General features: G+C 41.2%; 1 protein-coding gene across 1 annotated transcript in view; it reads left to right on the top strand.

The window, feature by feature from the left end:
* Positions 1–15,230, top strand: part of GAK (cyclin G associated kinase) — a 1,188,967-nt gene that overhangs the window by 606,228 nt on the left and 567,509 nt on the right. The window contains exon 16 of the mRNA XM_069236701.1: positions 1,703–1,897. Coding sequence (XP_069092802.1) covers positions 1,703–1,897 — 195 coding nt within the window. The remainder of the gene's footprint in view (positions 1–1,702; positions 1,898–15,230) is intronic.

Below are 15,230 nucleotides of genomic sequence, written 5' to 3'. Positions count from 1 at the left end.
CCTTAGGGGTGACATAGGTAATAAAAGGGGAGTTTAACACTTGGCAAGTGGTTTTAAATGGCAGGTCGACATGGCAGTCAAGCTGCACATGCAGGCTCTGCAATGGCAGACCAGAGATGTTTAAAGATGTTTAAAGGGCTACTCAAGTGGGTGGCACAACCTGTGCTGCGGGCTCACTAGTGGCATTTAATTTGTGAGTGAGCACATGCACTTTCGCACTGGTTAGCAGTGGTAAAGTACACAGAGTCTGAAGGCCAACAAAAACAGATCCGAAAAAATTTGACAATTTATGCAAAAAGATTTGGGGAAGACCACCCTAAGGCTGACAGTCTAACAACCATTCAGTGCTGTATGGCTCTTTTCAAGGAAATATTCTGCGGCCTCCTTTTAATCAAGCCATGAGCTATCTTAGGTTTCTTCAAATATCAAGTTTCTGTAGGGGCAGTAAAAATGTCTTCACATTTAGTTTCGATCCAAACTACCACAAGAGAGCATTGTATTATCTTGATAATCTGTCTTTTCTGATGTTCGACAACCACTTGTTTGGTTATACGATAATGTATATTTAATTAGACACTGTGTAGGGAAGTGATAAAGCTGAAAATTCAAACTCTAGCTCTGGTAGCTGACCTGAGAGTGGTAGTAATACTTGTTCAAACTCTCAGCATAGAGTAACATCAGTCCTCACTGAGCTATTGGAGAAGTAACTGTAAATGCTGTCTGTAGTGAGACATTAGCCGAGGGACTCCCCCAGGCAGGGAAACAGATCCACAGTGGAGGCTTCAATTGATGATTTGAACTTTCTGTAATGATACCGTCAGAACTTTAAATTCCTCAGAGTTCTGTCTGAGGACTCTGGGGAAAGGCTGGACTCATCAACAAGTCATCCATCTTCCTATCCAAGACTGCAATGTTCCAGCCTTGTCGCTTTGTTCCCAAAGACACCTGCAGTCACTTCTAGCCTTTGTGGACCTATCTTTGCTGCATTTTAGAAAACAATGGCAAATTTCATTAGAAACATCTAGACAGCAGCTGAGGTAAGGATTGTACTGAAAAATAACTGCAATATCAGTGCCTCAGTGTTCTCAACTTGTGAGTCAGAAGGTGCTGTAAAACCTTCGAGAACCCTGCCAAAGTTCACCTCTGTGGTAAGACTGGAGAGTTGAATGACTGAGTTGACACCTGATGGGGTAGTACATCTGTGAATGGCTTATAGAAAAACTTACAGGATGTCTCTGAAAAGGACTCCTGTTGCAGGAAAAACTAGGGGAACTGTTGTCAGTAGCCAGATGGTGCTTTTATCCATCCACTTTAAATATGTTGTCTCATGGGTGAACAATAATACCTTCTCGAGCTACTGATGGCTATATCTGCAAACTTCTGTGTACAATCTGAAGCCTGAAGAAAAAGTTTGTGACGAGGAATCTGCAGGATTTCATATCCATTTAGAACATGTTACTGAAGGAAAGTAATTTACTTTTAAGAGTAATGTCTTATGGAGAAGGATTGTAATCTGCATATGTCTAAATATGTACCACTAGTGAAAAAGGGTAATAACCTCTAAAGGCTTTTTTCAAGTGCATTGAATAACAATTAGACATGCCTAATGTGGAGGACTAGCACATGTAATCTGTTAGCGGTCATATTTTGTTTGAATTTCTTGTTTGAACATTTCTTCACTAGTTTGTATTCTTTTTCACAGATACATTGAATACATGTGTGACATGATGGCGGAAGAGCCTATTATTCCTCATAGCAAGCCAATACTAATAAGATCAATTGTTATGACACCAGTGCCTCTTTTTAGCAAACTACGGAACGGTTGCCGACCTTTTTGTGAAGTTTATGTAAGGGATGAACGCGTGCTAACTACATCACAAGAATATGATAAAATGAAGTAAGTGCTTCCTGACATACCATTTGCCAAGATGATTTCTAAATAGTAATTTAATGTTCATCAGTCCATTATATGTCTGTTTGACATAGATGCATTTTTGAGCAAAATAAGCAACCCAAACAATCACTACTTAAAAACTACTCTTGAACTTTTCCTGTGTTATGGTAGTGATTTTAAATAAAGCAAAGAAATGATGAATTGTTTTGTGAAACACTGGATATCAAATTTGTTCCCATTGGAATCCAAAAACGTAATACTAAAGAGAATGTGCTATGAAAGACTACCAATCAGAATGCTATGGACTCTCATGAGCATACAATAAAAGCTGAAGCTCGCTTGTCTTGTCGCATATTCTCTTCAAACGCTTTCAAATATACCCCCTCTGCCTGATTGCCTACTTGAGCAAGCCATACATTCTTTGGTCATCTTGTTCAGCACTGTTTATAGGTCCTCCCTGCTACACAAAGGTCTGCACGCACTCTTACAATGTAGTTGAAATGTGACATTTTCTTTTCTTTTTTTGTTTTTACTGCTTTATCATTAAATTTCTCAAACTGCCACATTTAATATCTGGAATCCTAACTGTGAGGATGCTCTGACTATGCTGAGACTGGCAACATCAAAATGTGCTGCTTTTCAATCCCTCTACAGGCACATGTGTAATATTAGCGTGTATCTGTAAGTTATGTCACAATCATTGCTTTTATTGTATTGTTCATTTTATGCGCAAGACGTACTGTTCAGTGGAGAAACAATCTATTTCTTAATGCTGTACATCAAAAGAAATCTCTTTGGTTCCATTTTTTTGCTTTTAGTTGCCTCATCTGAAAACTAGTCAGTGGCATAAGCAGTCCTTTAGGTTCCCTTAGATCATCTGAGAATGTGGCATTGAGCTATGTATAATGGGGTACATAATCACATGAGCAGGAGGACTTTTTCCATGCACAGTGTGAGGAAGCCTGTCTTCTGCCCTTCTTACCTGCTCTGATCAGGGCATCTAGAGCTGCACCCATGGGAGGTAGTTGACAAAAGCCTCAATGTGTCTGCAGACTCTTCTTCATTGGAGGAAGTAAGCAGCTCTGACACTGAAAAGATGCAGCCATATTCTCTTTGCATAAGTTGAGGATTCGATATGAGAACTTGACCTCAGTTTGCTGAGCACCATTGGCTAACAGCAGAGAGGGAAAGTGGGCCACTGTGTATACGAAGATCAGAATCCTCTTCAAGCACACCCTGAATCTCACAGATAAAACTCAGGCAGCAACAGAGGAACGACTGGAGAGCATGGAGGCACATTTGTGTAGTATTTAGCAGGAGCTGCGATTTTCTCCTGTGTAGGGGCTAATTAATCCCAGCCCCAACATACCTGGAGTTCAGCCCAATTGTGGTGCCTTTCATGGACCAGTATGATGGCATGTCATTCTCAGCTGAGCACACACACTGCAGGGTCTATATTTTTTCTTTCAAATCCTCTTGGAATACTGCTATGTTCTAATAAATACCTGAGAATTAAGTAGGCCATACAAAGAAGTGCCTTTTGGATCTAATGGCTCCTCACACATGCATCTGAAAAACTCTGCACATTCTGAGCAGTTTTTAAGTGGTGATGGCGCAGTCGTTCTTAACTAGAGCAACCCAAGGGTGAAAATGAGGGGCTGTCTGACCTGAAAAAAGAGTGCAATTTTGTTGGGACCCACGGAAAATAAACATATTATTTTGGGTTCAGATGTCAAAAAATGATGGCCTTTGAGTCTAAATTTATCCTGGTGGACGCAAAAGTGTTATTGAAAGAGTTCAAACAAATGCAATTTAGCTTATGATTGAGTTGTTGGACATCAGACACTTTCAGAAATGTGTACTAATTGTGTGTGATTCCGAAGATCAGGCAGAACTATTGGGAAATAAACAAATTTGCTGGAATGTAAGAACACTAGGCTGTCTTGTGACAACAGATGATGTATACCGTTTGGGGGCAAGTTGAGTATTTTTTCTCTCCCAAAATGTGCCCCATCGATGCACAAGCAGGATCTCCCAGCTTACCGAGGAAGATAGAGCAACTGACAGTAGGAAGTGTAAACGCATAGTCGTAGTAACAGTGCAAAAAAAGAGGAAATTTGATTAAGAGCTATGACTTTCAAAAAGGAACTACTCTTTACTGGTCAAAGGATTGTGGTGTTTGCTGATCTTGGCTTAGCTACAACTCAGTGCAGTAAGATGATGCAGAACCTGCTAAACGAAGCAGTTAGCTTTAGGCACATATGTGCATGTTGAAAGGGACAAACTTTGTTTTTCCTGGTGGATTTTGAGTCCGTGCTTGTGGAGAATGCAAGACAGTGTAAAGAAGTGGTACGTAGTCAATGACATTCTTATCGATTGGTCTGATTTGATTATTGCATCTCTTTCCAGTATCTCTGATTCAGTCAGGATTAGGTGACTTTTCTTTCACATTTCGTTTTTTTCCTTTTGAGCTCAGTTTTGATTCTGATAAAAAAATAAAATAAAAATAAAAGTATTTAGATTGAGGTTTTATTGCTTTGAGGTGGTGGTCATCAAAGTGAATTATAAAATGGATTGAGAAGAAAGTAGTAAACTGTCACGTCATAACAGTGTGAAAATAGATGACGAATATAAGCATATACATGTGAAACAAGCTGAAATTAATAAACATTGTTTTGCTGGCATAGTCCATAGAGTATGAAACATTTGGGGATCAAGTCAAGGGTCCCATGTTGTGCATCTGTGCTTAGATAATTCATTCAGGATGTAAGCTTAACCCAAACATCTGAGCTACTCATCAGGAGAATGCATTACAAAGGGAAGAATTAAATGAAACCTCTACTGTTAATGGGGGAAGTATAAATGCAGAAGAAAAGTATGTAACTGGAGAGTTAACAAGGGGAAGTGGGCACGAGCAGGCGTGGGAGATGATCATTGAAGAGAAAGGACAGCATGGGCTTGGGGCTCAGGGATTGGGGGGGGGGGGTGTGATCGAGGTGGCACTCTCTGGAGCTCTCAGGCCTATACTACGTGACTGCCAGTGGAGAGGAAGGAAGAGAGAACAGCTGTGAGCTAAAGCAGTGACCTACTAACAGCACAGTGAATTAAAGGGCGGGAGGGGGGGGGGGAGGTTATCAACAGTCAGCTCTTTGAACTAGGTTAGCATGGTGTTCCAGGGTTTTGCTATGGGGCGCGTCCGAGTCAGCTGCACAGTTTTGATTCTGATGATACCATATTCCCCCATCTAACAACTTATCTTGGTTGTCTGGTATCTTTTCCCTTAAATTGCTTTATGATTTCGTAATAGATTCTTATAATGCTCCTTCCAGTACTTCCACTCTGGTGAGCTTGGCCATTCTTGTGACTATAGTTCTTTGGATTGCTCTCTCTGCTGCTTCAAATTTGGCTAGGTCAGATATCCATGTATGGTACAATGGAGCCATGAGCAACTTCCATCTCATAGCGATTCTGCGCTAGGCTAGCACTAGAGTTAAGTCTGTAAAGCCAGTTTCATTATTTGCTTTTTCCCCATGTGGGAACACTCCCAGTAGGGACGCTTTGGGAATAGGCTTTATATGGGTATAAAGTGCTACATTGACCTACTTGATTTTCTCTGTCCGGTGTTTGCCTATTATGGGACAGTCCCACACCAAGTGGTAGCGATTGGTATTTGCATGTGGCAGCTTAGATTGTTTCCTGACCCTGCCTCAAATATCCTGCTTATTCTGACTGGAGTGAGGTAAGTAATGTGCAGGAAATGTATGTTTATTACCTTAAATCTACTGAACACATTTGCCACTTAAGCCAATACTCTGCGCTATAATCCCTTAGCCTCTTGCTCATGTTGATTACCAGTAGTTTCTCAATTCTTTTGGTGTCTATCTTAATATTTCAATGATCCGTTTGTATAGTTATGATTATATCTTATGCCATGACCCCCTGTCAACAGTGGTTGTTGTGATCTGTTGATCAGTGTTTCTAGGTTACCTGCGTTCCATGCTACTCTCACTAAGTGTACTAATGCTTCATATGCCAAAAACTGCCCTGGAATTATTTTGTATTGTGCCCAAAGGTATACAATGCTCCATATCACTAATTCCATGAACATGTCACCTGCTGACCCAAGTGATAGTCTCCTATCTATCTGTGTTTAACTCTATTTGGATCTAGGGTCAGTGACTTAGGCATGGAAGTTTATCGCCCGCGGCATAGGCTTGACCGTTCTCCACTAAATGTGTGTGTGCTCCAACAGTTTATGGCCACACTCATTAGTTTATGGTCTGTCTGCACTTTGCATCAGCTCCAAACACTGTGCTCCATAATGTGTAAGGTACGATTGCTGTTTTCAGGTTTTCTATTTCTGGGATCTTGGAGGTGGATGCCCACTTTGCAAAGAATTGGAGCTATACGGCCAGGCAATAATAATCACAATTCTGCACTCAGAGTCCTCCTTTAAGTTGGAGAAGTCTTATCTTTTCCGAGTGTTTACCTACTGCTAACATTTGCCCAGAGAAATATCAGTGAGTCTAGTTCCATGAATAGTACTTGAGGTAATACCACTGGTACTTTATTTAAAAAGTACAACCGTCTACATAGCATTATCATCTTTGGGGTATCCTGCTCATTATTGATAATGGGAGTTATATCCAACAGTGAACTGAACTTCTGTACGATTGTGTTGTTTTACGTATATTCCTTTCTATGAAATTATTTTCTGTTTCATAGGTTTGTATCCCCAAATATTTAAAACTTAAGGGTTATTAGGTTATTAGGAGTTCAGCATCTATTTATGTTTGCATGTCTAGGTTCATCTTGTGAAGAGGGAGCAGGCGAGCCCCCCGTTGGCTGTTAGGCCCATTTCATTTAGGTGCATGGACTCTAATGTTATAAAAAAATATGTATATTTTCAATGGATTTTGAGTGCTCAAAGGTCCTGGGCAGGATACCAATATCATTAGGGAAGTTAACAGAAACCTTTATTAGCACACCTTTCATTTGGTATTAGATACAAGCGTCTTGATTCTGTAAAGTGTCTGCCATTGAGTGCAGACTTGCCTCAGCCTTGTTGGTTTGCTTGAAGAGTGCATAGAAATTGTTTAACTTTCCAAAGGGTGACAGTTCACTTCAGCTTCCATAAAACATAGCATGTCTGTGGTAAATGACAGCTGACATATAGGATTCTCTAAGTTTCCTTGTGGTTGAGATACCTGGATATATTAGTTGATCAATTAGTTTGGGCTGTCTATAGATATTACGCCTATCTCTTTGCAGACCTCCAGTTTCTGAAGCATGATGAGCAGAAAGACCAATTAGAATTTTCTGCCCTTTGATAACCAATGCCCGAACTGTAGCAAATCTTATTAAAGTAGGTATAATTCCATCTTCTGTACATTATCAGGAAAGTATTGAGTGATGACATTTGTGAGCCTGAGTTTGTTCCCAAATGTAGTTTTCTTTCTAATGTTCACATAATTTCTTAATGGATGACATTTTCTACATCCTTACTCTTTCATCAGTATGGATCTGGCAAAGGCCAAACACCATTCCTTTTCATTTAGGCTTGCACATAGAAGTGCTAGTCTTCACCTGCATATAATATAGATCTTCGTGTAAATATTCCATTCTACACTATATAGATTTGAGCCCTGCCTTTCTTAGAAAAACATCCCTTAACTACAGGGGAGAAAGTGAAAACATTATTTTGCTGATTATGCTTACCTCAAGGAGACCACTTTTCTCTTCTTTGGCTGGCTAAAAGGGGACTATGGTAAAGAAGGATTTTGCATCCCAAATACACAGGAGTACAATACTCCCTAAAGACGTCTGCCAAGGCAATCCGGAGTAATCCAATCTTGTTTAGACCTTAAAATACCTACTCTAGTGTAGAACTGGGAAATATATAATTTTGCCATACTTACTTACACCCTGATGTCGTTTTCTAAAGAAAGATATATATTGGGTTTGCATAGAATTAGTTCAGATAAACAGAGGAACCATTGATTAAATTGCAGTTGAAAACCACAACCCCAATCAACATATATAAGCATACCCACTGTCTGTACGATAAGAAGCTCCAAGGTAACGAATATCTGAACTAACCTGTCTCACTAAGATGTTCCTGTGTCAGGGATATTTCCATAGGAGACATAAGCTTACATTTTGGCTTACAATTCCTTCCGTTAAATGCCCTGTGGTATATTCAGTGAGTACAGTTGGATTGGGGAAAAAATACTGTTGTGCTCGGTTGTTGGGTTATATTTAAAGTTCACTTTCCCTCAGAGGCATTTGCTCTTCCCTATCTCCCGCTCTGTCGTGTGCACTGACACAGTTGTTCTTTGGGGCTCCTTCCCCACCCTGCTTTTTGTCTGCTGTCCCTTCGCTCTTACTCATTTCTATTCCTTAGATGTTTCCTTCTTTTAGTTTTTGCTCCTATGCTTCCTGTACATCTATGATCTCCATTTTGCATTAATCGCTCTCCTCCCTAGACCTTTGCATATGTTGTTTCTGGTGCCTTAAATTACATTTCCACCTGTCCGGCATTTTCCCGTTTATCTTTGTTACCACATTGCCTTTGACCTCCCTTCCCACAGTCGCTCTGGGCTGCTTGTCCTCAGTCAATTTGAGCTTCTTCTCCTGTGCCTTTTATTTCAGTCCCGGTGCACTAGATTTTCAACTTCCCTGTGCTCTTGATTTAACTGTTCCCTCCTTTCTTGATCTTCTTCCTCCCTGGAAGGTCTCTGTTGGTCATTGGTAATAAATTAACTTACATAAGTCTCCCCATATTTCTTGGATTCATGCTCAAGCTTTCTTGGCTTTGAGCATACCCTCTGGAAAATTGTACATCTCCGTGCAAGGATACACATCGAGGACAAGAAATTGTGGGTGGAACAAGAAAAACATTAAACCTGGTTTTGGCTTTTGGAATGTCAGCCATCCTGCCTACCCTTGAAGTATTCTTAAAAGCAGTAGCAATTGAACAGGCTATGAATGATCTGGGACAGCTAGGGTGCCTGCAGGCTTGTGCAGTCATCTCTACGATATTTGGAGCTGGTTCTGTGTATTGTCTGCAGTGCCGCTTTCCTGTATGTAATGACCCTTGAGTCGCAGAAGCAGTCCATTGTGCTCCCAGTATCCAAAAAAGGTCAAAGATCATATCCTGCCCGCAATTTCAGGATCTTCTTTATATGAACGTGCAAGAAAAGTAGTTAACTAGTAGAAAAGTCCTGCTCTATTTATTATAAAATTGAGGAAAAGCAGTGTATACGAAGACTGGGGGGAAGCTGGTATCTGGGAGTAAGTAAGGATAATATAGAAGTGTTCTCTCCTTCTGCCAGTGGTGGGGAAAATATGCTTACATAAGGAGGATTTTCTTATTCTGATATATGTCAGCCTGCTCTTGTGTTTGGGTCTACTTAGCCTTGCTGTTTTTTCTATTTTTAGTAAACTGGCAGATGGTGAAGCAGATTCAGCTTTTCTCTCCTAATCAAAACACTGAATCCAACAGCATTCCAAAGGGCGCACTGTAGGATGCATGGGGAGTTGGCTGATCTGTTCCTAGTTCTGAAGGATTTAAGGCATGGTTATAGCCTTTTCCTCACAGTTTATTTAGTTGTACACGTATGATGTAATTGTGTATCCCCAGAAATGATTTGATGTTGATGCTTCCATGTTCATAAGGCAGTGGACACTGCACCTTTTATTTGCCTATGATGTACTGGTTCAGGTAGTCACAGAAAGAGCAACTTAAGGTCTGCCGAAGAGCTGGAACCTACTGTGTATGTAACAGTCTTCATATAAACTCTATAAAATCTGCTTAAACAGAAGCAATGAACCTCAAATGCACCTTTCACATGAGGTACATCTTGGATCGGAATGCCCTTCCCTCACCTTTAAGATTTGCTGCCTTTTTTCAGATCAGTCATGCGGATCATCATCTGGGCTTGCACAAACACTTGCCCTGTAGGTCTAATTTTAAAGATACCCTACTGCACCTATACAAAATCTTCCCGCAGTTTAGAACCTTTTGTGTTTCACTACTGTTCTGCTCTGTATCCTCTGTCTGTTAGAAGATGATTATAGAGGAAAATTGAAGGGAGAGCAAAGCAATATAACCTAAGGCTAGTCCTAGATAAAGTGCACATAGCTAGATGGCTGTTACCAGGGTCTCCAAAATTATGTGATTCTGCTGCTGCAACATTTTCCTGCCTAATTATGGATTTGCTGCGTTTGTCACGCAATTCAGCATGTGCATAGTTTGCAAATTTTAGCAAACTAAATTGCTGTCTCAAACAGATCAAGAGGTACTTGATAAGCTGCTTACATGTGCTTCCCCTTAACAGCAGACCCTTTGAAAGGGTTAACTGATGAGGTTTCAGTTGCCGGTTGGTGTATTTTGGTATTTACCTAGTACTAATAACCTACAACTTTGCCCAGACTGTATTATTAGATGTTGAATTGGCAAAATAATGAAATTATGCTCTAATAGCATGTGATACATACTAATTTCTTTTTTCTTGCCACATACATTTTGTCAACACTACCGCATAATATGGCCCTATGTCATAACTACTGTGGCCCTGGGTATGACTAACGTTGCAGCAAAACCCCATGTAGGTTGTAAAGGGAGTAGATGTGCACAAGAGGCTGGAGATTTCTAACCAGTTTTAATAAGGGCCAACATCCTGTTGTGGCAGTGGTGGATATAGATGGTCAAGTGAATCCTTGAGAGAGTGGATTATGTTTCATGTTGGAAACTTTTTTATCATTTGTATTTGTTAATATAGCAAGTAAAGTCACACGACCCTAGGTACATATCCACTGCGCATTCTGTGTACATAGAAACAGGTTAAGCAGTTACATAACATACAACAAATGGAGAAACACCAAGTGAGTCTCATTTAGTTGCAAATGACCATTATCATATAGCTCTCCAGTCTTGGAGTGTTAGGGAAAGTAACTCGCCAGGAGCAGCAGAGCAAGGCTCTTGATACATTGCTCCTCAGTGTCCATATGTGTAGCCTCAATCCGATAACCCCTATGAGTATACCTGCCATGGCCTCTAAACTTTTCCATGTTTGTGAAGGTATCCTCTTGCTAAGTATATCTCCTATATCATAGGTGCACAATAATCTATGCCTCTCTGCCACTTCTGGAGAGTAAAGGTAGTCCCAGAGATCCATCTGTGTACTATGTCTATCTTGGCGATAGTGCATCCCACTTCCAGCAGCAGGTGGCCACTTCTAGCCCACCCTCCTACCACCATTTTAGAAGTAAATTGGAGTGACCTTCCCTATACAGTCCTCATTAACTCTTCCACCTGTTCCCAATACCTCCTAATATATGGACAACCGTGACCATATGTAAGTAAGAATATTCCTTCCTCATTGCAGCATCTGGTGGAATTCGAGCTTGGCCTCCTGCCCATTCGCCATAGTCTTTGCATTATATAGTAGGCCATATGTAGGTAGTTAAGTTGTAGAAGACAGAGGTATGCCAATATCGTAAGGATGCAGGGCCTTCCTTTATTCATTGTTGTCGATGGTCCCCACTTCGTCCTGCCATTTCATCTGCACAACAACCATCAGGTTTGGCCCATGGAACTAAAGAACCCCGAAATTCCATTGTCCCCACAGGTTCCATTGTCAGCCAGGCCTCCAATAGACTGCACTCCGAGACAGTCACAGAGGAATCTACTCAGGGGTACCAGCATACTCTTAAGTTGTAAGAATTTGAAGAACTTTGATTTATGCAATTTGTACTCTTCCTTGAGGATGTCAGATGCCATTATGTGTGCTCCAGACCTTGAGTTTTCTAATTTTGAAAGTTAGTCTATATTGGCCCATCCTCTAAAGTTACATGCCTTAACCACACTGTTCAGCTAGCTTCCCACCCATAGCAGCGTCTTCTGTGTGGGGGTTTTGAACCATTGTATGTGGCGGAGGGTGACATGTTAGAAAAGTAATTGCGTTACCTACTACTCCGATTGCTTCATAGCAGGCTCAGAAGGGCTGTTTTTTAATACACTCATGGCCAAAGGTAACATGAGCAGTTAGGAAAGCCAAGCCCAGAAAAGATTAGAGGAAGTGAAGAGTTGAGCACAGGAAAGTCTCCTTCTTCACAGCATCAACATTTTGATGCTGAAACAAAGGCCTTATTATGGGAGCACTTTTTCAGTGATTTTTATTTTGCAACAAATGTGGTATACCTTAACATATTTTTGTGACTGTTTGCAGTGTTGTGGAATCAAATTTTGAAAACATTGGTTGCTTACCCATACTGAGTTAATTGTACTTGCAATTAGATCAGCTAGGAGCACACAGTATTTACTGACACCTGTGTGCAGCCTGAGTTTTACTTGTTCTACGTGAACCTCCACACTACTTTGGCTCTCTTTAGTTAAAAATACTTACAATTGTGTTGCTAACGTCCCTACCAGCTTTATATTTCTGATGAATATTTATAACCACAGATTTCTAATCCTTCTGAATCTCTGCAAATGCCAGACTGGATCTCTTGCAACAGCTCCTGTATGCCTTGAGTTGGCACTATCATACTCCCACATGGAGATGCAGAAATGCACCACTTCTTTGTGATGATATCCTCCTTTTCTGTGTCCGTCATGGATCTGGAGCTCCAATGTTATATATTTTTTTTTTAATGCAAAACACTTTTGGTTCATACTATTTTGGCAATGTGCAGAATGTCATGCTTAAAGACTACATGCTTCAAACATTGACATGTATGGAAAGGAGATGCTGGTTATGCCCAATGTTTTCCTCTGGTTTCCTGTGGTGTCTCACCAACCATATGGCACCAAACCCAATGACAGGTGCTCCATAATGTATCCCAAAGCCATCAGGGAGCATGTAGCCAAACTCTGTTGCCAAGCGCAAGTACTGGGTTAATCCCGAAATAGATAACAAGGTTGGTCATTGTGCAGATCACAAGCGGTCCCTATATAGATTACCCTTGTCAGGTTACCCCCAAAGACAGTCTAGGGAGAAGTTCAAAAAGAAACCTAGAAAGAGTTAATGAATTTCTTCAGCATTCACATGCACCTGCCCTTGGTAAAGTTATTGCAGTTGGTGTTTCAGATATCTGACGTTGGCTTTCCCTTTAATTTTGGACCCAAAGCTGAATCTGGAACCGAAGCACCCCAAGCTCCCAGGCCATTGTTGACTCTGCAGCAAGTTGAGAGCTTTAATAGGCCATGCTTAGAACTCCAAGTTCCTTTTGGCTTCCGTCCATGCTTTTCTGGCCCCACATACCTGGAGGGGCCCTGCGTTGAGCTTCCGACTTACATAGCTCATACCAAAATATGCTTCCTCATCTCAAGCTCCAGGCCTCTGCTTCTCCTACATCAGAGCTCCTTTTGGCCCCTATTATACTATACAGCAACCAATGCAGAGCCAGTTAAGATGAAAGGATTCCCCTCTAGGTCTTCTTTTTCAATAGCAGTCCTTCAGGAGGATGGAGGAGATATTTGGTATTACAAATTTTATATAAGGTATTTAGCCTTCCCAACATGGCAAAGATAATGATGAGAAGGCGAATAACTTGTTATTCCCTCATTATACTTCTGCTGGCTTAAATGACAATTTGCTGAATACAGTGCCCTAGAGACCTCCCCATAATCCAGCCTTAATTATTTCGCAGTTGTAGTTAGAAGAGCAGAAATGCAGAATACCCCTCCACACGGGAAAAAAAACTAAAGCTAATTTTTTTGTAGAGATCTTGCAGTTTGAATCTTCTATTTCAGAACTAATCTTCTATTTCAGAACTTCTGTTATTATTTACTAAGTCTCTGGTTGACCCGTTATGTCAGCTTGAGCTAAACCATTTTCTAAACTGATAGAAATTGCCCCATTGGTAGGTGCCTTATACCGGCACCTGGTAAGTTTTTAATGCAGCATCCTACTTTGGAGAACCTTGTAGTACAGGTCCCCACTTACAAGATGAACCTTAACTCCTTTCCTGCAGATCCTTCAGACAGGGATTGTACAGTAATTGACAATGGGCAGGACATTTTTTTGTTCTTTGAACAGCCCAACACTTATTTCATTTAATGCTGCAGCCTGTGTGAATGGCACACTTTTAGGGATATGGTGTTTGAGTTTTGTCCTGTGCTGCCTGAATACCTGTGTAATGCCTCTCCCACAAACTGTCTCAGATGGCCAAAATGCAACTAAGCAGATATTACTTATGGCCTGGACACCACTGACTTGGTTTCTCATGAAATGAGAACCAGTGTCATTATCAGATGAAACACCTGGATGCTTTCCACTGGATTGTCCGTAAAAGTCCAGGCATCCTTAATGGAGGTGCCTTTTGAAACCAGTCTTTTTGGAGACAAAAATGTTGCATAAACCGCAGATATTTGGCTTGTTCCTTCGGATTGCTATCTCCAGCATGCCAATTCCACCAGTAGTGCAGCAATTGACAAGGCTACCCTAGCAGCTTCGCTTTCTGTCAGTGGCAGCTGTCACAGCTCATTCAGCACAGACTTTTCATGACAATGCCATAAATTAAGGGCAGCTGCATTAGGCCTCTTTCTCAAAGTCTCCAGATAATGGTCCTGATTTAGAGTTTGGTGGATGGGGTTACTCTGTCACAAACGTGAAGCATATCCCATCAGCCGTATTACGATCCCATTATATCCCTTTGGGAATCGTAATAAGGCTAACGGGATATCTATCACGTTTGTGACGGAGTAACTTGTCCATCAAACTCTAAATCAGGTCGAGTGTTTGCAAACCCCTTTAGTTTGGCCTTGGATAGGTATCTTGGGCTGGTAGGAAACCAACTACAACATTGCTTACCCTACTGTCAATTGATCACTTTAAACTTATGGAGCCTCCAGATTTTCCAAGTTATTTATAGCATGCACCCCTACTCGTATGTACCCCTTCTTGTTTACTGTGTCCCCCCAATATTCCTCATACTTTTTATTAGGCACTTAGGGCCAGATGTAGCAAACACTTTGCGAGTCGCAAACAGCGAAAATCGCCTTTTGCGAGTTGCAAATGCGTGTTTGCTATGTAGAAATGCATTTTGTGAGTCGGAACCGACTCGCAAAATACATTTCCGAGTCGCAAATAGGAAGGGGTGTTCCCTTCCTATTTGCGAGTCGCAGTGGTATGCATTTCCATTTGCGACCGCGTACGCGGTCGCAAATGGAGTCGCAGTTACCATCCACTTGAAGTGGATGGGAACCCACTCGCAAACGGGAAGGGGTCCCCATGGGACCCCTTCCCCTTTGTGACTGGACCCAAAATTATTTTTTCAGAGCAGGCAGTGGTCCAAGGGACCACTACCTGCCCTGAAAAAATCAGAAACA

Source organism: Pleurodeles waltl, chromosome 1_2 (assembly GCF_031143425.1).
Source record: "Pleurodeles waltl isolate 20211129_DDA chromosome 1_2, aPleWal1.hap1.20221129, whole genome shotgun sequence".
In the NCBI taxonomy this organism is placed as follows: domain Eukaryota; kingdom Metazoa; phylum Chordata; class Amphibia; order Caudata; family Salamandridae; genus Pleurodeles; species Pleurodeles waltl.
The sequence above is the reverse complement of the archived record's forward strand: the minus strand, read 5'-3'. Positions and strand labels throughout refer to the sequence as shown.